This window comes from Podarcis vaucheri, assembly GCF_965113315.1.
Source record: "Podarcis vaucheri genome assembly, chromosome: 10".
Lineage (NCBI taxonomy): Eukaryota > Metazoa > Chordata > Lepidosauria > Squamata > Lacertidae > Podarcis > Podarcis vaucheri.
In genome coordinates this window covers 4,093,370-4,116,021 of record NC_138748.1, presented here as the reverse complement: position 1 = coordinate 4,116,021, position 22,652 = coordinate 4,093,370, and the positions used below count along the sequence as shown (strand labels likewise).

The 22,652-nt window shown below is 45.9% G+C and overlaps 1 protein-coding gene and 2 long non-coding RNA genes across 5 annotated transcripts; 1 reads left to right on the top strand and 2 right to left on the bottom strand.

The window, feature by feature from the left end:
* The first annotated feature begins 170 nt into the window (after positions 1–170).
* Positions 171–13,674, top strand: LOC309541918. The gene is made up of 4 exons (XR_014224003.1): positions 171–283; positions 12,008–12,077; positions 12,726–12,872; positions 13,468–13,674. It is a non-coding gene; the product is annotated as an uncharacterized lncRNA (long non-coding RNA).
* Positions 2,312–5,017, bottom strand: LOC309541924. Its single transcript, XR_014224009.1, has 2 exons — positions 4,923–5,017; positions 2,312–4,051 (listed from the first exon to the last, which is right to left on the bottom strand). It is a non-coding gene; the product is annotated as an uncharacterized lncRNA (long non-coding RNA).
* Positions 12,760–22,462, bottom strand: MEIG1 (meiosis/spermiogenesis associated 1). 3 transcript variants are annotated; one of them, XM_082240185.1, is made up of 4 exons: positions 22,441–22,462; positions 21,464–21,599; positions 19,393–19,558; positions 12,760–12,998 (listed from the first exon to the last, which is right to left on the bottom strand). In XM_082240185.1, exons 2-4 carry the CDS (start codon positions 21,589–21,591, stop codon positions 12,870–12,872), a joined length of 423 nt encoding a protein of 140 aa, XP_082096311.1. In that variant the 5' UTR covers positions 21,592–21,599; positions 22,441–22,462; the 3' UTR covers positions 12,760–12,869. The 3 variants fall into 3 exon arrangements, with proteins under 3 accessions (XP_082096311.1, XP_082096309.1, XP_082096310.1); XM_082240183.1 differs by lacking the exon at positions 22,441–22,462 and adding an exon at positions 22,134–22,266; XM_082240184.1 differs by lacking the exon at positions 22,441–22,462 and adding an exon at positions 21,920–22,110.
* Positions 22,463–22,652: the final 190 nt, after the last annotated feature.

Genomic DNA, 22,652 nt, shown 5'->3' with positions numbered 1-22,652 from the left:
AAGACTCAGTAGGAACATGGCATACACAACCCACCCAACAACACGACCCACGGTTCCAAAGTTTTGGTTCTGCTCCTGGGCAGAACTAGCAAGGGGCCGCTCCATTTCAGGATTATATTGCACAGGTGAATCTTCTCATTCTCCGCCCCACCCACCCCCTTCAAGCCCTCTCTTTGGCCTGTTTTATGCACACAGAAGAGGTGCAGGAAGGATGTAACTCAGAGGCACAGCAGCTGCTGCTCTGCATCCCAAAGGTTCCGGGTTCAATCTCTAACATCTCCAGGTAGGACTGGGAGAGACTGGAACCCTGGCCAAGGGGCTGAGCCCGACTAATGGCCTAACTCAGAGGCAGTAGAATGGGCTGTTGTTACCACTTCAGGCTGCAGAAAGAGAGCGGGGTTATGGCTCCGAATGCTGCCTTGTGTCGAACTCTCTCTGCAAACAGAAAACCAGAGCATCCCATGCAGAAGGCAAGGCTGCAGAACCTTCCTTCCGGCTGGGAGCATTTCCCTTTCATTCCCACATGCAGCAGCAACCTCCCTCAAGTCCATCCTCCTGTCTCAGCATCCTGCCACCTCATTGCACTGCAAGCGCAGCAGATACAAATTCTTCTTTGCCAGGTGTCACAGGCAAGAGCCACCTTTCCAGGTGAAGCACCTCTGCCTACGGAATGGGAAAGGGAGCCCTCAGACAAGAGAGCGCTGCTGCAGTCCGCAAACAGACACTCTCCTGCTTCCCGCCCCTGGCAGGCTTCCTTGGAGGCAAGCCCAGGAGCTGTGCAGGGGCTGTGGCCAGAACTGGGAGGGAGGCCTAGCACCTGGGGGGGGGGGCAGATTGACTCCAGCTGCAGAGGCAGAGACTGCTGAGCAGACTCTTCCACTGGGGGGTTGTTTAGAAGGTTTTGTTGGTGGGTGGAGGCCGTTGCTGTTTAAATATTTTGAATATTTATTTTAGACCCTGCAATTTATACAGCTCAGTTTGGCTGTGTATTTTTTTAACATTTAATTTATTTATGGCTGCTTTAGTTACGTTGCAATTATACATTTTTGGGGGTGCCATAAGCCACCTGGAGCACGGTTTGAACTGTGAAAAGATGTCATGCAAGTCATTTTACATATACATATTTGAGGAAATGTGCACAATGACAGGAGAGCTGTAGGGGCAGTTTAACCTCGTGAACAGAAACCCCGGGACTGAGAACAAAAAACTGCACCTGGTTCGACCGAAGAACCCAGCCAGAGAGATCCACTGGCGACGAGATGCGGGAGCCACCACGCCAACCGACGAAGAGGCGACCGGCTGCTCCTACACATCCTGCCACGGGGGGGGGGGGCGGGGGGGGCTTACGTCTCCTCCCCTGTTTCAAACCAGGTTTTCTCACAGCCGGATACCGGCGGCGGCCCAGATTCTCAAAGGACCTGTTCCATTTTAAACCAAAGCGCCACAAACTTTCGCTGTCCCTCGAGCACTTGCGATCCACTAGGAAGGCGAAGGTCCCTCTGCCCTCCCCCGGGAAAGCAGCCGCCGCCGCCGCCAGCCCAGGACCGAGCAGCCCTTCTCTGCCCGGGGATCTGCGGCGGCGGCCTGAGTTGCAGCCGGCACTCGGCAACCCTCCGCGCCCCGCGCCGGCCAGGACTCTTCGGGGAAAGGAAGAGCGGCTTGCAGCGCTTGGGAGAGCTCAAGGAAGAAGACATTTGCAGCTCCCTCTCGGCTTCCCAGGGGGGAGAACCACGTGCGACACCCCCCCCCGCCGCCGCCCAGCAAACGGCAACACAACGTTCCGCAAAGGAACGCCAACGCCGCCGCCTCCCCCCGGCCGCCCCTACCTGGCGCGAGGCTCCCGGGAGAAGAAGCCCCTTTGCGGAGAGAGCGGCGGCGGCAAGTTCCTGCTTCCCCCTGGGCCGGATAATCCTCCTCTCGCCAAGTGTCGCAAACCAGCAGCAGGAGCAGCAGCAGCAGCAGCCGCCCTGAACGCGAGCCCGGCCTTCCTCTGTGAGCTCACGGGCTGGGCTCCGCCAATGGCGACGCGGGCCAGACCCGCCCCTGGCTGCAAATCGGGACCGGGGGTTTTCCGCGGGGGAAGGAGCTGGCGGGGCTCCGGGAACCCCGTCCGCCGCAGCGCGGAGACGAAGAGAGAGGAGAAGGACAGCCGCCCGCCTCCCAGGGTCCCGATTTCCTCCGGGGGGCAACACGGCTTGCGGGGAACGAGGTGCCACCTGGGCAGCCCCTTCGCGTTGGCAGAGTTTTCAAAGGAAACGAGAAGAAGGATTTTTCATCCTGGGAGACTCATTCCGTTTGTCTACCTGCTAGCTGCCTGACTGTTGCACATCCATCCGCATGCATACAAACTGCATCTCGTTTGGAGAAAATGGGCTCTACAGACACAATATATGCACCTGGGTTTACTCAGAAAGAAAAATGATCTAAAAGTAATAACTTTTTTAATGCAATGCAGGAATCTCAGCACACGGTGCTCCCATCCAATTCGAAACCATACCAAACTCTGCTTAGCTTTGCAGATGTGCTAACAGTTTTATCCCTGATATTGTAAGAAAGCGTTATACAAATACCTTTGTAAAATAATAAACATTTTAAGCATTTATAAAACACTTTTTAAAAAATCTGTTAACGATGTACAATATAAAGCAACATAAAAGCAATGATATAGTAGTATAAAAGTGTAAAGAAAAAGAGGAAGGATTCCAACACATAAAATAGGGTCTGCCCTTAAGGGCTAGGGAAAGCCTGAGTGAAAAAATGTTGACATTTGCTCAGCTTTTTCCAGAGTGAGAGTCAATACCTGATATGCTCAGCATTGCATTGTTTTTTGAGCATGTACCCCCTTTCAAAATAGCACCACACATATAGAGAACCAGTGTTGCAAGTTTGCAAAATGAAAATGTTAACTCTCGCAGCAAGGGTATAATTTACTTTTTTATTATTTGTTTGTTTGTTTGTTTGTTTTCTTGACACAGATATACATTTTTTAAAAAATGACAAAAATGGGGAGGTGAATATACTGCAGTACTTTCGAAGTGGTATAACCACAACAAAATGGAACTTATGATACAAGCAAAATGCTATATTCCAGCACTCATTCCAGGACTCGTAATCTGGGGAACCGGGTTCGTGTCTCCGCTCCTCCACCTGCAGCTGCTGGGTGACCTTGGGCCAGTCACACTTCTCTGAAGTCTCTCAGCCCCACTCACCTCACAGAGAGTTTGTTGTGGGGGAGGAAGGGAAAGGAGAATGTTAGCCGCTTTGAGACTCCTTAGGGTAGTGATAAAGCAGGATATCAAATCCAAACTCTTCTTCTTCTACTGTATTTTAATAAATTGTTAGGGATATATAATTGACCTCAGCTAGCTTGAGCGCTTGATATTTTCACTTACCAAATCATTGCAACAGGAGTAAACTGGACCCCTGGTAGCTTTGTGATTTAACCATAATTTTTTAAAAGGAAAAGAGGGAGGGAGGGAAGAGGAGACAACAGGAGACTTGACCACCTATAACTGCTGAGTGGTTTAGATTTTGCAAATAGGAGCAGCCTTATTGGCTTGGAAAGCTGATGCCACTTCTAGTGGGTGCCTTGACACATCAAAGAGCCCATCTTGAAAAAGTTATTGGAAGCTGAGCGACCCTGAATGGTACCTGACCTCTGAGTAATTCCAAAGTACAATTTGTGAGAAATTTCTCGTGCTGGTATCCACTTCCTTAGCCTCTCAAGCATCATCACCTTCGCATGCTGAGAGCATTGTTCACTCAAGTGGCGTTTCTGAAGTCTGACGAACCCCTTAATTTCATATTGACCACCCAGTCATGAAACTGCTGGGCAAAGAACAGTGCACCTTGACTGGAAGTGAAGTCAAACTGGTGAAAGGTTCCTGGCACACCCAAAGATGAAACATTGCGGTGTTTTCTGTGTTTAACCAGCACGTGATTCAAATCTCTGTGAGGATCTCTCCAGACTCATCGTGCCCCAAGTGCTCTTAATCTGGAGGAGTTGGGGAGTAGCCCTGTTGCTTGGCCCACAAGGAATCGTTTGTATGTTCTGAAAAGGCAGAAAGTTATCAAGTTACTAGAGCATAATTTGTGCGTCAGAAGTATTTTATACATGAATTATATATGCAAAATTAAAAAGACCCATTATTGCAGGCAATGCAACAGAGTTTAGATGATTATCAACATATTTGAGTTTGGGGGCATTTGCAATATTTTCCAAGGGTGGTCTATCAGCACATGCAGATCTGTATTCACTAAACATTAGAGAATTCCTGTTGCACGGATATGAGTACATAGTCATAATGGAACCAGGAAATCCAGTGCTCTGATCTTGTGGTGACATATCTTGAGGCCTGAGGGCAAAATCAGGCAGACCTCTTTGAAGGACCAAATGATCCTCACATTAATCATTGTCCTCCCCACTGAGTTTGTACCTGTTCCTGCTGTTTCTTGGTGGCTACTAGCACACAATCCCAGACCTCATGACGGTGCGCATACATGCACAATGCAAAAATGAATCATGATAAAGATGCCCGTGGCACCAATGGAAGCAGCATGCTGTGATGGCCTGGGACTCAAACTCGGAACCAGAGGAGACTCAGTCTGCACCAGATCCTTTGCCTCAGGCGGCAGCTGAACCTAGTCTGGGGCCTGATTCTGAAGAGCCCCAGTCTGCACAGGTTCCCCTGCAACAAGCACCAGCTGGGCTGAGTCAGGGGCCTGAGCCTGCCCTGGCTCCAGATGTGGAAATGACCTCGTTGCCTCCAGCTGGGCCATCACTTACAGCTGCTCCACTACCAGTTGGGTCAGGGGAGGCTGAGGAGGCCCCTCAGTCTAGTAACCCACCGACGTCTCCCGAGCTGCAGAGACTGAGGTCTGAGAGAAGGAGAGGCCTGAGTACTCGCAGGAAGAGTGCTCACCTTCAGGCGAAACAGGGAGGTGAGTTGCTGGGGGATGAGGACCGGCCGCTACCCCGACAAAGATAAAAGGCTGTCGGGCCCCGCCTCAGGTTGCGGGAGCAACATTGCTGTATGCCAGATCCTGCACCTGTCCTTGCTTGGTGTCCTGCCTTGGCCCTGTCGGACTGATGACTAGCGGAACCTTCGGATTCTGGACCGGTCCTGGACCACGTTGCATGGGTTACCCCTGGGCCCAGCACACATGCATACCAGAATTACGAAGGCCCCACAACTGATGATGTCATGGGACTGGCCCCATGGAGGGCAAGCCCAGAAGTCGGGATGGTCCACCCACTAATTTAGTGGGGGAAAGCACTGACTTGAGAGCTAATAATGTAGTATTGCATCCCTATTTCTCCCTCTCAGCCTTCAGTTTTTGTTCTTCTGCAACACAGCTCAGTGTTCCCACTTGTCCTCTTACACCTCTTTGTGGCTCTTTACACTGGCTCCTTGTTCCATCTAGACCTGTACAGTATTTTCTATTGTTCTACAGTGCCTTATGCAAAAAAGAATATTGCTCAGAGGTGAACACAAGGTAGTCCTTATGTTACCTAATGCATGATCAGTTGACTAGCAGCTTTAGATTCCTGGGATTCTTGCAAAGAATGGTGGATTCGGACAGCAACGTATCTCATATACCAGTCCCAGTCAGCACGGCTGGTAGTCAGGATGATGAGTGCTGTAGTCCTACAATATCTGGAGGGTCACAGATTTCCCATCCCTGCTTAAGAGATCTTGATCATGCCCTCTTCCGTTGAAAATATATTGCACATGCCACGGACCACTGGCTTTCCAGCACAGGAATAGGTAGATCACATGAGACCAAAGTTAGCCCATGCAGGCTGTCTCCTTTCTTTCTTTAAAATGTCCTGATGCTTTTTGAGTGCCAGTGCAATTCCTTAGCATATTTTCCTTTTCTCAATTATTTCAGGGGACCTGAGACTTTGCTCTTCATTTCTCTTTGTGGTTGTTGTTTTTTTCATTTGTCACCTACCAACAAAGAGCAACAATAGGATGGCTATGATAATGGTGATGATGAGGATTGATAGCCAAAAATGTGCTTTTATTGCTGGCACTGAAAGCCAGGAAAATTAGCATGCCATGACCTTTTCAAGGCAGACACTATGAGGATCTCAAAGTGCTCTGTCAATGATGAATAAACATGATTCAGAGCATTCAGCTCCTGAAATAACTCTCAGTGCAGTGATGGAATTTCCTAGGAGTTTGGCACACCAGTGCATTAATAAGTGTAAAATGCATTATATTTCTATCTTAGCTACATACAGGTCAGTAAATGAAAGAGTAACAGCTTGGGTTGAACGTACCAAATATACCCATTGAAAGGGAAGGTGGGTGAAAACGGCATTGGTCTGTGACTTCAGCAAACACTTCAGCAAACTTTTCATCATCTCATGTGATAATTCTGAATCAGAAGTGGGCCAGTTCTTTGTGGTATCTGCTGAGCCCCAAGGATGTAAATTGGGCAAGCATTCCTAATGAATGAATGGATGTGTTTGTTTACATGTTGGCAATGTGCTGTCACATGATAAGCAATATTCATAGGCAAAAAATATAAGCCCCAAATATTAACCATTGAAAACTATAATTCACAAAGTAACCACTCTCTGTTGGTTCTGCTCAAAGGTTCTTGGGATCAGTCTTATGATGCATAAAATCAGTTTGAACAGGATATAATACTCTGGAAGAGGAAATCTTCCAACCTACCCATCACAATGTATTTATTTTATGACTTGCTGTATTTCTACTGAGCCATGTGGTCTGATGGACACATCCTCAACTCCATTATATTGGCAAACCCGCACAACTACTATGTTACCTAAACTTTACTAATGAGCAACCGAGGCACGGATTACCTCACTAGCAGTGTCTATCAGACTTGTTTGAAAGCTCACCCGTCTGGGGCTGATCTGCAGATCTCATTCTTTTGTGAGGTCTCTGAAGGGGTTGTTGCTTCTGTTAGACAAGCCTGAAGCCTAACACAGAACTACAGTTCCCAGGATTCCATAGGGAGAAACCAGGACAGTTAAACCAGTTTTGAAATGTAAACACGCCTTCTTCTCAAACCCTTCCAAACATCACTGAGGTAATTGTAGCTCAGTGTTAGTGTCAATTGTCTCTTTTTTCTTTTTATCTGCTTCTTAAGTGGGCTAAAGGCTGAAAGGATAGTCCAGGTCAGCAAAGTCCCTTCGGCGGCAGCAGTAAGCCCTGTAGTTCAAACTGAGGCAAAGTACTGGACTCTCCAGTTACTGACACTTTTGCATCTAACCTTCAATGCAAAGAATTCAGAATAACATTATAGTCTCTCTCTCTCTTTTTAAGAAAACACTACGAGATAGCTTGGAGTAAAAGATTGTGATTTGGTTACAATCCTGCAGGGAGCTTCTTATACCTGGGGATGCTTCCAACCTTTTTATTGAGCATTCATCCTCATTTGTTTGCAGAAAGATTAAATAACATTAATGAACATTCATCCTGGTTTGTTTGTGCAGAAGTTAGATGAGCAAGTCTCATCTCCCAGTTTTCAGTGCATTTTCTCATCCTTTTTTTTAATCACAAAAAGTCTGATTTGGAAAAATGGGTTCATTGCACAAGAGCTCCCAATTAACCTAAATTTGCCAAAACCTGATTGAATCCCAGCTGGAAATAACGGCAGTCTGGAAGCACCCTATCTGAACCTGAGATTTCCATGCCCAAACCTGACCCTGCCACCACCATATGGAGAGAACGAGACTAGGCTGGGGTCTGTGTTCAGGGGTCTATATGCTCATCCGTCAAGCACTTAGCTGGAGCCCCATTCCACCTTTGATTGGGTTACATAAAAGGCGTCTTTTATATTGCAAGTTGGTGGTTTCTATCTTCACAGCATGTTCCACATCAGTTTGTCTGCTGAGGAACCCATGGGCATCTGCCACAGAAATGCTGCACATTGTAGACTACATTCAAGTGCAACTCCTTTCAAGCTGTGCTTCACGGAAGCCCCAAGGTCTGTAGGAAGACATAATGGGTTCCTCAGTAAGACAGACCATAATGGCAGGCAAGATTACATGAAAGAGAGACATCCTTTGCTGCAATCTAGAGTTCTAATGGGTTGTGGGTATATTTCTGAGGTATCTTCTCAGTTGCTGCAGGGTAACATGAATTGAGGGCTCACCTCAAAATCATCTGCAACTTGCAAGGGTTCTATGGCAAATGCTTGCGAGCTCCTCAGAAGAGAAATCAGTGTGCAATGCATGACCATTTCTGGAATGCATATACTCAATTCACACTGGCGCAGTCAGCATGTATGTATTGAGAGTGCACTCAAGAAAACTCCACAAAGGCTCCCTTGCAAGGGGAGATTCGTATGTGGTTTGGGGGGAGGATTTCCAGAGTTTGAAAAGCAGCGCTCTGGGCAAGCTGGCAACTTTAGTTTAGTTGGCCAGAATGCAAAACCCTGAGCAGATTCTGATTGGGGACGAAACAAGGAACAAACATGTTTCCTCATCCCTATGTGAAGGATGCCAGGGGAATTAGCACTTTGGACAGAAGCCCAAGTCTGCTTGATCCAGTACTGTTCCCCAAAGGATCCCAGGGTAATTCTAATTTGATTATTACAAAACATTTCTTTTCAATAAAATTGTTTCTAGTCACAATTATTTTTCCTATTCCATCAATATTTACCTAACAATGTGGTCTCAAACCACCCAATAAAAGTGTCCTCATTTATCTGATTGTTTTGTGTAGTAAATTCTATAGATGAGCAAGCAATACTTTTAGCACATATGGAACAATTGCCATGATTGAGCCTTATTTTTTAATAATATTTATGATTTCAGGTTTGTTTGGCTTAGTATCATGACATCGGAACACTTTGGTACCCTTAGAATTAAGGAAACAGGAAGCCTCTGAGAAAATGTCCAGCCCATAATTTGTCTCAAGTCCTTTCACACAGATCCACTTCAGCTTCCCTTGCCCCACACCACACTTTCATTTTAGTTAACAGGGTGGAGAGAAATTTTGTTGCTGCTAATCAATTTTTGAAAATCTCCCACTGTAGTGAAGTTGGGAAATCTTAGTACAGTATGTTGAAACTTTGGTTCACACAAGAGTGAAGCTTTGTGGGAGAGTTGAAACTGTGGAATTCTGGGGAATGGGCATCTGGTCTCTTTAACTGTAAAACTCCCTGTCTTTAGAAGTGTAAATCAAATTGCCTCCTGACTCTAAGCAGGATGGGATGTTATCTGTTATGTACTGAAGTTCTCACCCTGGGCCAGCAGGGGGATACTGTAGATAGTTATGCAAATGAAGGATCGAAAGTGACGTTCAGTGATTGGATAGTTTTAGAAAATGGCAACAGTTACATTGTTCTGGAGCCCTATATTAGCAGGCTGACTGAGCTCCTCAGTCAGTTCTGTTCCAGCTTACAAATAAAGAGCTGCTTTGGAAGAATCACTGTATCGTCTGATATGTTTGCCCACAACTTAACATTATTTGATTTACAGATTCTGGCAGCTGGGGGCCTGAATGTGGACTGGGTGTGAAAAGGCTATCAGGAGCCAGGGACGCGGACTTATAAAAAATATTGGGGGGGCCCGGGAAAGCTCATGAATAATAAATAAGCTCATGAATATACAAATAAAGTGGCTCCGGCCCCAAATAGGGCAAGCCACGCCCCCCAGCCAGCCGATTGGCTGGGGGTGTGGCCAGTCGGGATTCCCCTGTTCTCGCGGGGGCTGAAACGAAGCAGCGAGGCAGGAGCCCCCGCCCCCGGGGATTCCCTAATCTCGCGGGGGACGGCTGGGGCTCTCAGACTAGGGCGCGCGGCTGGCTGGCTGGCTGGCTGGCGAGGGAGCAGGTGGGGAGGAGGCAGGGGATGGCGGCGGTGCTCTGCTGGAAGGGCGCCCGAGATTATTGGGGGGGCTGAGCCCCCCCAAAAAAAATTTTGAGGGGGCTCGAGCCCCCTCAGGCCCCATGGAGTCGGCGCCTATGTCAGGAGCCTGGGATATGTCAGAATAGTCTGAGAATGGAAAGAGGGCTCTTTTGATCTCAAGGTCTCTGAGAATAAACAAAGTTCAGCTGTGTGGGTCTTCTGACAATCAGGAGTTATTGTCTTATCATACAGCCATTGGCAATTTGGTAATTAACCCAAAGAAATGATTGGTTCCTAAACCTGTATTCCACATGGGGTTTCTCAAGGATAAAGGCTTGGGTAATTCAGATGCAAATGGCAGACTACCTTGCCGTGGTGTTCGCCTGAGGGCGTTTGACCAGAAGAATGGACTTTGTGACTTCTTGCTATGCTTTGAACTACTGATACTTTCTGAGTATGTTTTAGTTAGTGATACTGTGCAACATTTTTATTTTCTTGTTTGTAACCTTTTAAGAAATGTGCAAGCTTTTACTCTCTGAGTAGCTTTTTCAATAAATTTGGAAAAGGACTTTTGCCGGAGAAGCTAAACCGGTGCCTGACCACTTGGTACATCTACCTGTTGGATTTCTGTCTGCATCATGGTACAGTGACACAGGTCTGGGGGTTCTCCTTCTTGGACCCCATTTGAGGGTTGTGGCAGCTTACCATTTGGTTTGTGACTTGCGTAACTATCCCTCTCCCTGCCAGGTCCTGCCACTGTCTGGAAGACTGGTTGGGGGGGGTGGATAGCCCGTGCGATTACTACACCCACTCTTTTTCATCTGCCCAGCTCTGCTTTAAACTGAACTCAGATTATTTTCATATTGCACATTAGCAACTATGGCTGAGAAACTGAGTCCATGGCTGAAATGAAAATCCAGTTTTCAGGCCCTGAGCCACCTTTCAGACAAACATACATTTGGAGACCCATTTCTTTTTATTTTCACCATATAATTGTATGGCAGGATTGCTGCTCTTGCAGCCCACTTGAGATCAGGCCATGACCTGGTCATGGCTACCCAGCCACCAGCAGAAGGCTGGGGCTCCCACCAGCTGGGGTACAATCAAGTTTGGGGTCAGGCTCTCAGACGGAGACCTTTGCTTCTACAGAGGCTCAAGCCATCCTTGCATGAACAGTCTAAACATCTATCAGTTATGATCAATTGAATCAACATCCTGCCAGACTGATGCCTCCCCAGGTGATTTGTATTCAGCAAAAGTTTTATTGCGGCTAGGATATACGTCTTCTATCAAAAGGGCACAACACAAAATTGAAGCAAGACAGAAGTCATGGTATAGACCAGATGTTCTGTTAATGTCTTAATGATATTTTTACTGTGGTGTCCAGGACTGACCAGTCTCACCTTCAGGATTCAACAGCACATAAGGCTATTAGATTGCACATGCAGAACCTATGGCTCTGCCACGGCTGTGTCTAGCTTAGTCCTGACCATTCTGACTCACAGTGGCTCTCTAGGTCCTGGGCAGGGGTCACTCTGAGCCCAGGTGCCTGAGTTTCATTTAGCTGGAGACGTCTACACCTGGCACCTTCTGCATGAAGTGCATGTGCTTTGCCTATGGAACTTCCCTGAGAAACTCTTCTTCTCTTCCCTGTCCTTTTTCCATGCCGTCCCTGAAGTGCTAATATCCGAATGGTAGAGACAGAGTGTTCCTTCCAATTCTGCAGGAACACTGAGGCCATAATCCATAAAGCTACATTATATATCCATGTAACCAAGTTTTATATTTTATTTATTCCAAGACTCATCATCATCATTATATTCAGCAGGCATCATTTGATATGCCAAACAATTCAGTACTATACAGCTGGAGCTCAAAGTAGAAACCCAGGACTCATTTATAGGAGCCAACAATGCAGCTGCAAACTTACTTTCAGCTACCATAAAAATGGAGGACAGTCCTTTCTCGTAACTTGTTAACCAATTAAGTTTAACTAAACTTCTTCTTTTGTTTTCCGGCACAACTTGTGTTGCCCCAGAGACCCCTGCAAGTGCTGACACATGCAGGCATTCTTCAGTAACATTTTATCTTGCAGCCTGACATTAAAGCTGTTTTGCTGTGGCAGTTTCCATGTTGACAACACTGACGCCCCTGTTCCATTCTCTCTGAAAAATAGGTCACCCCTTTCTTTACTGCAGTGAGTGGAGTGAGGAGAACAAAAGCAAAGTTCCATATATTAGAGAAAGGTAGGTACCTGGAGAACTCAGCTCAGGTGGTGCCCATCTTAGACCCTGATGTAAAGGACCCCTATCCTCACTCTCACACTATTTTGTACTTTGCTCTCCGAACCTCTCTGCCACAATATAAAAATAGCAAGAGTGGACTTGGCAAAGCCCTCCCTGTCAGCTGCTTAGACCACGTAACAAACCAGCCCAAGGCAGAGAGAAAGGGGAGTGAGCGAGTGAGTGAGTGACTGTGGCATTGGCATGTGTGGGACTAAGTCCATAGTGCTGGCCCTCCAGTCCTTGGTCAGTTGAAATGGGCAGCACCTGTGAAAATTTAGTTACCAACCAGGGTATTGCTTTGGTTGCAGAGCTGCAGGCCTCTTTCCTCCTGCCACGCCAGTGTCTGCAGCCTAGTTGGGGAGGGGGCTGGGATGCTGATGTGGTCCAGCTTTCAGAGTTTAACTAAATAAAGTCAGGAAGCAAAGCCGCAACCAGACACATCTGCGAGGCCTCAGTGTGAACCCTGAACAAGTCAACAGTCCATCAATGGGGCTCATAGGATTGCAGAGCCCCAAAAGCCAACTGGATCTCACCCCACTTTTACAGTTTCTCACCTGTCTTTTTATATTGTTTCAATAAAATAATGATGGTCTTTTTCTTTTCTTGCAGAAAGACTGGAGAGATAATTAAAAAGTGATCAAGCTACTTTTAAAACAACTTGTTTAATGCTTTCCAGATTATTCACAACAACAAAATTAGGATTTCAATGCACTTTACTTTTAGAAAAACAACAACACTGGGGCGTAACAAAAATCAGTAAGCATAAACTTTGACTTTATGAACTTCTTTGTCTTCACATTCTCTTTCTTTGTTGTAATAGTAGAAAGTATTGTCCCTTCTCTGAAGCTTCTTCACAAATCCAGTTTCAGGCCACCTTTCCACCTGTGTGCAGAAGGACAAGAGGGTGGGATGCACATGTCTTTCAAACAGCCGGCACAATGCAAAAAGGTACCCATCAGCGACGACATATAAGTGCAGTGCATGCAGAGTTAGGAGAGGGGCAGTTGCTCAGGTGTTCCATCTGGGGCCACTCAAAGCTGCTTCCTGGAGTGTGGCCAATGTCGCAGGTTGGCAGCTTCTAGGAGCCACAGTTGAGAGCCGAGTGCAGGGTGGGGACCGAAGGGGGACAAACAGCGCCAGAAGGAGCACAACCTCTCCCCCAACACCCTATACATCCATGTAAATGGTGATACTCTAGGTAATATGGGACCAGTCAATGAAGGGCTGGGGCCCTGGGGGTCAGTATAATTAATTGATTAATTAAGCTGTGATCCCCAGTTCGTATGCAATGACAAGTAACAGCTTGTGAAAACTAACAGTAAATACTGACACCCTTCTCCTATTTGTGCAGGAGGAAGAGAGGAGTTGGGGAGCGTAAGAGTCAGAAGCTTGGCCTACGGAGAGAACACCAAACCATGGTGCAGCATGATGGGCAAATTGGCTGGGTGCAGGTCCTGGTTGTGTTTCATTAATACATTTTGTATATTTGATAAGATATCTAGATTGTAATCTGTGATGAATAGTTTAAGTTGATGCTCCCCAATTCTGTACCTCTATAACCATCATCCAAATGTCATATGATCATCCAAATGTCATAGACCAAATGGAGCAAAAAGCGTGCAGATCTAGTGGTGGGAGGAAAAAATCCTTAAATAAGAGACACGGGGGAATGATTAATGGACTTCAATGTCTGTACACTAATGCGCAAAGCATGGGAAATAAGATGAGCTTGAGCTCTTGGTACAGCAAACTAAATATGACATAATAGGCATCACTGAAACCTGGTGGGATAAGTCCCACGATTGGAATGTAATAATGGAGGGATACAATCTATTTCAGAGAAACAGACCAGACGAGAAAGGAGGAGGAGTGGTGTTATATGTCAGGGATGTGTATACCTGTGAAGAGATCCAAGATTTAGAACCTCAAAGCCAAAGTGACAGCATTTGGGTCAAAATTAAGGGAGAGAAGAATAACAGTGACCTCATTGTGGGAGTTTACTATAGATCCCCAAGCCAAACGGAAGACATAGATGATGCCTTCCTGGAACAGATGGCCAAGCATGCAAAAGGAAGGGAGATAGTAGTAATGAGGGGACTTCAATTACCCGGATATTTGTTGGATGTCAAACTCAGCCAAGAGCATAAGGTCAAACAGATTCTGGCCTTGCAGACAACTTCATTGTCCAGAAAGTGGGAGAAGCAACAAGAGGAACAGCCATTTTAGATCTGGTCCTAACCAATGTTGATGACCTGGTTAGTGGGGTAGAAGTGGAAGGATCATTAGGCGCGAGTGATCATGCTCTTCTGAAGTTTACTATACAGCGGAAAGGAGCAGCCAAGCATACTAGGACTCAATTTCTTGACTTTAAGAAAGCCGACTTCATAAAACTTAGGGAAGTGCTGGGTGAGATCCCATGGACAACAATACTAAAAGGAAAGGGAGTTCATGATGGCTGGGAGTTTGTTAAGAGGGAGATAGTAAAAGCACAACTTCAGGCAATACCAATGAGACGGAAACATGGAAGGTGCCTAAAGAAGCCAGGGTGGCTATCTAAAGAACTTTTAACTGAGTTAAGATTAAAAAAGGATGTGTACAAAAAATGGAAAAGGGGGGAAACCACCAAAGAGGAATTCAAACAAATAGCCAGCACGTGTAGACACAAAGTCAGAAAAGCTAAAGCACAGAATGAACTCAGGCTTGCTAGAGAGGTTAAAAGCAACAAAAAAGGCTTTTATGGGTATGTTCGTAGCAAAAGGAAGAACAAAGAAACAGTGGGGTCACTCAGAGGAGAAGATGGTGAAATGCAAACAGGGGACACAGAAAGGGCTGAACTCCTCAATGCCTTCTTTGCCTCAGTCTTCTCCGATAAAGAAAACAATGCCCGACCTGAAGAATTTGGAGCAAATGATTCAGCAGAGGAAACACAGCCCAGAATAACTAAGGAGATAGTACAAGAATACTTGGCTAGTTTAGATGTATTCAAGTCTCCAGGGCCAGATGAACTGCATCCAAGAGTATTAAAAGAACTGGCAGATGTGATCTCAGAACCACTGGCAGTCATCTTTGAGAATTCCTGGAGAACAGGCGAAGTCCCGGCAGACTGGAGGAGGGCAAATGTTGTCCCTATTTTCAAAAAGGGGAAAAGAGAGGACCCAAATAATTACCGCCCAGTCAGTCTGACATCAATACCAGGGAAGATTCTGGAGCAGATCATTAAGCAAACAGTCTGTGAGCACCTAGAAAGGAATGCTGTGATCACCAATAGTCAGCATGGATTTCTGAAAAATAAGTCATGTCAGACTAACCTGATCTCGTTTTTTGACAGAATTACAAGCCTGGTAGATGAAGGGAACGCAGTAGATGTAGCCTACCTTGATTTCAGTAAGGCATTTGACAAGGTGCCCCATGATATTCTTGTAAAGAAGCTGGTAAAATGCGGTCTTAACTATGCTACCACTCAGTGGATTTGTAACTGGCTGACTGACCGAACCCAAAGGGTGCTCATCAATGGTTCCTCTTCATCCTGGAGAAGAGTGACTAGTGGGGTGCCACAGGGTTCTGTCTTGGGCCCGGTCTTATTCAACATCTTTATCAACGACTTGGATGATGGACTCAAGGGCATCCTGATCAAATTTGCAGATGACACCAAACTGGGAGGGGTGGCTAACACCCCAGAGGACAGGATCACACTTCAAAACGACCTTGACAGATTAGAGAACTGGGCAAAAACAAACAAGATGAATTTTAACAGGGGGAAATGTAAAGTATTGCACTTGGGCAAAACAAATGAGAGGCACAAATACAAGATGGGGGACACCTGGCTTGAGAGCAGTACATGTGAAAAGGATCTAGGAGTCTTGGTTGACCACAAACTTGACATGAGCCAACAGTGTGACGCGGCAGCTAAAAAAGCCAATGCAATTCTGGGCTGCATCAATAGGAGTATAACATCTAGATCAAGGGAAGTAATAGTGCCACTGTATTCTGCTCTGGTCAGACCTCACCTGGAGTACTGTGTCCAGTTCTGGGCACCACAGTTCAAGAAGGACACTGACAAACTGGAACGTGTCCAGAGGAGGGCAACCAAAATGGTCAAAGGCCTGGAAACGATGCCTTATGAGGAACGGCTAAGGGAGCTGGGCATGTTTAGCCTGGAGAAGAGGAGGTTAAGGGGTGATATGATAGCCATGTTCAAATATATAAAAGGATGTCATATAGAGGAGGGAGAAAGGTTGTTTTCTGCTGCCCCAGAGAAGCGGACACGGAGCAATGGATCCAAACTACAAGAAAGAAGATTCCACCTAAACATTAGGAAGAACTTCCTGACAGTAAGAGCTGTTCGACAGTGGAATTTGCTGCCAAGGAGTGTGGTGGAGTCTCCTACTTTGGAGGTATTTAAGCAGAGGCTTGACAACCATATGTCAGGAGTGCTCTGATGGTGTTTCCTGCTTGGCCCTTGTGGTCTCTTCCAACTCTATGATTCTATGATTCATCTCTGTACTTGTGCTTCCTCCACAAAATGAAGCTGTTTCCCTCCCTCTGTGAGACCTTAAATATGTCATGGATTCTCAGAAAGAATAAAGTGATACAGAGAACCAAAGTGAACAAAAACAAATCTTCAGTTCCACAATATTTTACTGTTTTATCCAGTCTTGTGAGCACCATCCACTTGCAGGTCATTCATCTCAATTAGTAAAGGATACTTTCAAATATTTTCAATGGTAAATTTAGGGTGCTCAGTTCCTCTATGAATAAATGAGCTAAAATCTGCTCTAAGAAAATCTGCTCTAAACAAAATGGGAGAAACTCTGTGTTCTCTGGCACATATGTATTTCCCAGGGTAACAGCTTTTATGAAATCCAAAACACAGAAAGCCACAGAAAGATGGTTCTCAAAAAACCTAGGAGTTTTGAAGGGTCAGAAGCTGGAAGGCTAAAAGGTCCAGCCCCATTCATTCTCATTATTGTCAGAATTGGGTGAATACAAAGGACTCTGTAATGCTCACCTGGAAAAAACAATCTTAACAGGGATTAATTCTTCAAAATGAAATGCTGGAGGGTGCGAAAGCCTGTTTGGGGAGGAAACATTTTCACTGCTCAACCTGAGGAGGATGAACAGCACCAGAGCACCCTAATAACTGCCTCTTTACAGTCCAAGCTGGTTTCATTGTTGCTGGAGTGGGCATGACCATAACAGCTCCTCAGGCAGGAAGGTGTGCAGGCAATCCTTTAGCCGGTAAATGCCAGATGTATGGTATGTAGCCAGAGCGTACATGAAATGCAGCTGTAATGCCAGAATTCTCCTCCTCCCCCGTTAAGTGTGTGATTCCTGTTGATTAGTCAAGGATACCAGAACCTCCACACACTGTGAAACTAACTATCAACCATTCAGTTGTTTAAAAAGCAGAGACAATCCATTTCTCATGGCTGAATGATATGAAGAGCCACTTCTGAGCTGTACTCATGGCCAGGATCCAAACAGCTACTTTAAGCACTCCCAAGGAGCTGGGCATGCTTGCTGGGATATTTGGCTTTCCAGTTTATATATCAAACCCTCCAAATGCTTCAGAACGTCCCTTCAGATTCAATAATGGCATGCTATGTGTAAGGAGAGGAGCTGACGCTCACAAAATGCTGGTACAAAGTGTTCTTGAGCATGTGAAATTACTTATGCAATTCCTTGAATTCCAGCCAATGTATTTCATGTATCATACATTTCTTCTGCACTCTGAGAGACTCAAAAAGTGATCTGGTTGGCGAAGTGGAGACCTGCATACGACACCCAGTGGCCCCTACCAAATAGTAATCAAAAGTCAGGGAAACAGGTTTGTGTGTTCCCGCCACATGCACACAAAATCATGACAGTCAGAATTTCTGCACCTGGGGTAGGATCCAACTGAGTCCTACTCAGAGTTATTGGTATCCATCTGTCTCAAGAGACAATGGAGTGCACGTCTGGGGGTGAGAAGTCAAACTGTTGTGCCAGCAGCACTGAAATGACTTCCCTGAAGAACAAGCCTGGGCAGTGTGTCTGGAGGTCCTGGGCTGCCCAGACAACAAGACCCTCCTCTCAGTCTCTCTGACGGGGTACAGAGGAAAGCAAAGCAAGACGTTTGGCACCAGTTTGGCTGCAGGTGCTGATGGAAGGAGGCATGCAAGGCACCATCCAACCGTCTTATGGACTCCAGAATTCTGCAGGGTGTACTTCTTAGCCTTTTCTTCTGCCAAAGGTATCCCGCAACGGAGCAGAGGTTTAGGTTCAGAGTTTTCCTTTTTCTAGATGAGCTCCCTTCCCAGATTCATGAGCCCTGTCTACTCCTCACTTCCATCCATAGCATGTGCAAAAACCGCTTTCTTGACCGTTGAACCCACTATCAGTCTCAGCTACTCAATCCACCAGAGCCTGTCTTGGCCTACAGGGGAAGACCCTAACTTATCAGGGGGGTTGGAGACCCACCAGCTTCCTCCTGGTTTAGCCAGTCAGTTGAAGCTGTTTCCCAGGGTGTGGCCACTGTCACATCCTGACAGCTTCTAGGAGCCACAGGTAAGAGTTGAGTGCAGAGTGGGGACCAAAGGTGGACAAACTACCCCAGAAGGAGCATGACATGTCCCCCACCAGAGGTACTACCCCTCCCCAACACCCCATACACCATACTTAGAGCAGACCTGCTGAAATCAGTGGACAAGTCATGTCCACTGATGACAGTGGGTCTGCTCTGAATCGGAGTATTGAATATTGAATTAAGAACTGAGAACGGAGTATTGAATATTGAACTCAATCACACTTATTTCTGAGTAAGCATAGGATTGCTGTTACTCCACCTCATTTCTGATATGAATTTTGTGAATGGGAAGAAATCATGGTTGGTATACATGGACAATGAACTCTTGATCCCGTTGGATCAGGGTAATGTACACTGATTGCTAGACCTGCAAATACATCTTGAGATGGAGGTGTGATTTGAGTAACCGCTACTGATTCACAAAGACACCAATAGCTTTTATAAGCCAGTGAAGCTTCCCAAATTGGTTCCTATGGGACAAGACATTTGAGGTAGACTCCAAGTGAAAGGTTACTGGTCCCCTAACACAGCCTAAAAGCTTTCTTGTTCTTCTTGTTCTGAGGGTGTACCCAGGGGCAAATCAGTTCAGGCAGAGAACACAAATATAAAAAAATGAATTATGGTCACAGAAAACATTTATATGCAATATTTTAAAAGGACAGAATGTTTGCCACTAAACTACAAAATGCTTGCATAATTATGAAGTCTTACCATGTCTACATGCTTCACTTGTTTATATTCAATTTCATCCCTATATCCAGCTTGCTGAAATCTGTAGAGATTCTCAACTTCACCTGACCATATCTTGGCACGATGTATGGATTTAGGCTTGGTGTCAATACCGGCTGTGGCTCCAGAGACATCACCAGTTAATTTGCTGAAAGTAATTTTTAAAGAGTTTCAATTGTATGGAGAATGCTTGAGAGTTAGAAGTGAATTTCAACTGAAGGTGAATATAAAAAGACATGAGAACTGTCGACTAATTATAGTTTGTTAAAACACAAGTAAACAATAACCCATTCTAAACTGTGTTAAGTACAAGAATCTATCAACTACATGAAGCTATATGTAAAATGCAGGACAAATGAGTGGGGACACATGACATTTACAGGGTATATTCTGCCTCTCCACAATCCCACATTTGGCAAAAGGGAGTCAAGTCTTTGTTGCTGAAATATGATGTCATGGACTGTGGCTTTGGATCCCAATTTCCTCTCCTCCAGGATCTTTCTGGCAGCAAACAATAGCTGACATTTTTGTAGTATAATTTCACAGGGTGCAATTTCTCTCTTCCACTGAGATCTCTTAAGCAGTGAAGTGGGAATTTCTCTTTGCTTTAAAAAAGGATCTTTGGAAAGGAGAACTGGGCTCTCAGGACATGTGTCCATAGGGTACAATTCCCCTTCCCCTTGTGTTTTCTTCTGTACCCAAGCAGGCAAGGGCCAACGTTGGTGCACCTCCTTCTGCTGGCAGAGAATCATCCTAGCACACAGAGTCCCTTCTCCGGACCTCTACTCACCTTATTTTGCACCATCATACAGACTCTGACTGGCAAAAGAAGTCATCAAACAGAAGCAATTAAGCTAATATCTGGTCGTTCTACTGGGCAGCTATATAGGTTATTCCATTCAAAGGGCAGGCAGCTAATCAACCCAGCTATTAAAATCTTTGTCTCTCAAATCATTGCCCAAATGCGCTATGGAGCTGAGATATGGGGAACTGGTGTTAAATCTGAAATAGATTTAAATAAATTTATGAGGCAGATTTTAGGGTTTCCCTGCAGGACACCAGCAGCCCACCTTAGAGCTGAGCTGTGTCTCCCCTTGCTAGCAGCCAGAATGGATCTAGCCTATCTGAGATACTGGTGCATGCTAAATGCCTTCGAGTATCGTACTCTTACTAAGCTCTGCTGGTGAGAGCAACCAAGGACAGGGGGCTGGGCAGAAAAGTGCCAATATAAGCTTAGGGCTTATAATGTTCAAATGGAGAACTACTTAGCCCTTAGCCCACGGGACCTTAGAAATTGGATTATTGATCAGGATGCCAACCAAGACAGAGTATACATCATTGCCGCCCATTACTCTACTTGGTACCCCCAAATTAAGACCAATCACTCAAGGCCCCGTTACCTTGAGACTCTGACCTTTCCACAACTTCGCAGGGCCTTTGCAGAACTAAGATTCCAACAGATGCCCTCAGCATATTTTAGAAGGGAGATATCAGGGAATTCTCCATATGGATTGCAAATGTATATATAGATGTCATCACACACTATCTGCTGATTTCCCCCCTGTATACAACGCCCAGATGGAAATTTATATTCTTAATTGGCTTCCAGGTCGATCTGCACAGGAAGCAACAGTTGAACTCCAAGCGGATAAACATCTATATATTACACACCAGGGAGCCATATTTGTGCTGGCAGCCAAGAAGCTCCGTTCCAGCTACATGAATGCACTTCAATTTTAAATATAATGATGTACATTTCTTTTATGTTTACAACTGCTACAGGTTATGTTGTATGAATGTTTTTCTTTTATTCCCTGTTATACATTATAAAGGCCTTTGGCTATATACAATAAAATGGACTTTGGCAACAGAAATACTGCATTCCAAACAACACAAAGTTTTAGTGCCGCTATTTGTCCCAACTCTGCAAGTTGTGAAGGATTAACTTTCTCTTAGTTCTGTTCATATGTGGGCCTATATTATCTGTCAGTGAAGAATGAAACCAAACTTGACTAGCATGTTAGCATGAAGACTCTGTGTTATCACCACTTACGAGTCTTCAAGGCTATCTGATTCTCTCCTGAACGATGTCCCAGGCACGTCTGACACAGGTGCTTCTTCAGAGGAGAAAGCGGAACATGGTACATCCTTACCATCCATGAAGGCTACTGGGTTTTCCATAATAGCTCCTGCAAAAACAAAAAAACGTAGCCAAGTGTGTAGAGCACTTTCACCTACTGCTGCCTGCAAGTACCTGTTGAGTGACTTAATGAAACTTTGAATACAAATAAATCCAATTTTTAACTGAATTAAAAATCTGGAAGGGTCTAATATGTGCTTTTGGAATCACTTGGGAAGAGACATCATTTATTTACTTGTGAGTTGCTCTCTCTCTCTCCCCCCCCCCCATATTTTTCCATGTATAAGACTATGTCCCCCCCCCAAGTTTTTTAAGTTTAAAATTGAGGGTCGTCTGATACACGGAATGTTTAAAATATATATTTCTTACTTTTAGGCTCAAAAAATACGGGTCGTCTTATACATGGGGGGATCTTATAGACGGAAAAATACAGTATATATTGAATTGCCTCAAGTACCATAACTTAGGGGGGAGAGTGAGGAGTTTTTGTTTATTAAAGGCTCGCCCCCGCCCTTCCTTCTCCCAGGGGCCATTTAAAGCTTAAAAGACTAAACAAATCCACAACAGCCGTAAAAGAAGCAACCTTTTTTGCTTCTTCTTTTCATAAAGTTAACCCCCCTGAGGGAATCGGGAGGCGGGGCTGTCGGTCGAGATACCGCGATATTTGAGTCCTGAAAGGGGCGGGGCTCCATCTAGGGGGCGGGACCAAGCACCTAGAGGTGGGCGGGGCTGACTGGGCACCCAATCAGCAACGCTTCTTTCTGGGGCAGGGAAGGTCCCCTTTTCCCGCTCCGCCGTCCCGCCCCGCCGTGATTCCCTCCGGGCCCCCCCGCCTCTCCCGCACTTCCAGCCGAAGCCCCGCCCGTCCGCCCCGCGGAGCCCCGACTCACCCCTCACGGGAGCGTCTCCTCCCCCACTCAGCGGTTGTGAGGTTGCTTAGCAACCTTCGGCGGGAGTTCGGCCAATGGGACTGCGTCTCGAGCCGCTGAACGAAAGCGGCCAATCAGGAGGCGCACCTGGGAGGGCGCTGTCCGTAAGCAGCCAATCAGTGCAAAGTTTACCCTTCACACGCTTTGGGGGTTTACCTCAGCTCCGGCGTCTG

Excerpts from the sequence above, each read along its gene's own strand:
- MEIG1 (XM_082240183.1), bottom strand. The coding sequence starts at position 22,242 with ATGGAGCCCCGCCCCTTTCAGGACTCAAATATCGCGGTATCTCGACCG. Across the intron at positions 21,600-22,133 it reads GAAAAGAAGAAGCAAAAAAG|GAGCTATTATGGAAAACCCA; the intron begins GTTGCTTCTTTT and ends TTGTTTTTGCAG. Across the intron at positions 12,999-19,392 it reads AAGTGAAGCATGTAGACATG|GTGGAAAGGTGGCCTGAAAC; the intron begins GTAAGACTTCAT and ends TTCTGCACACAG.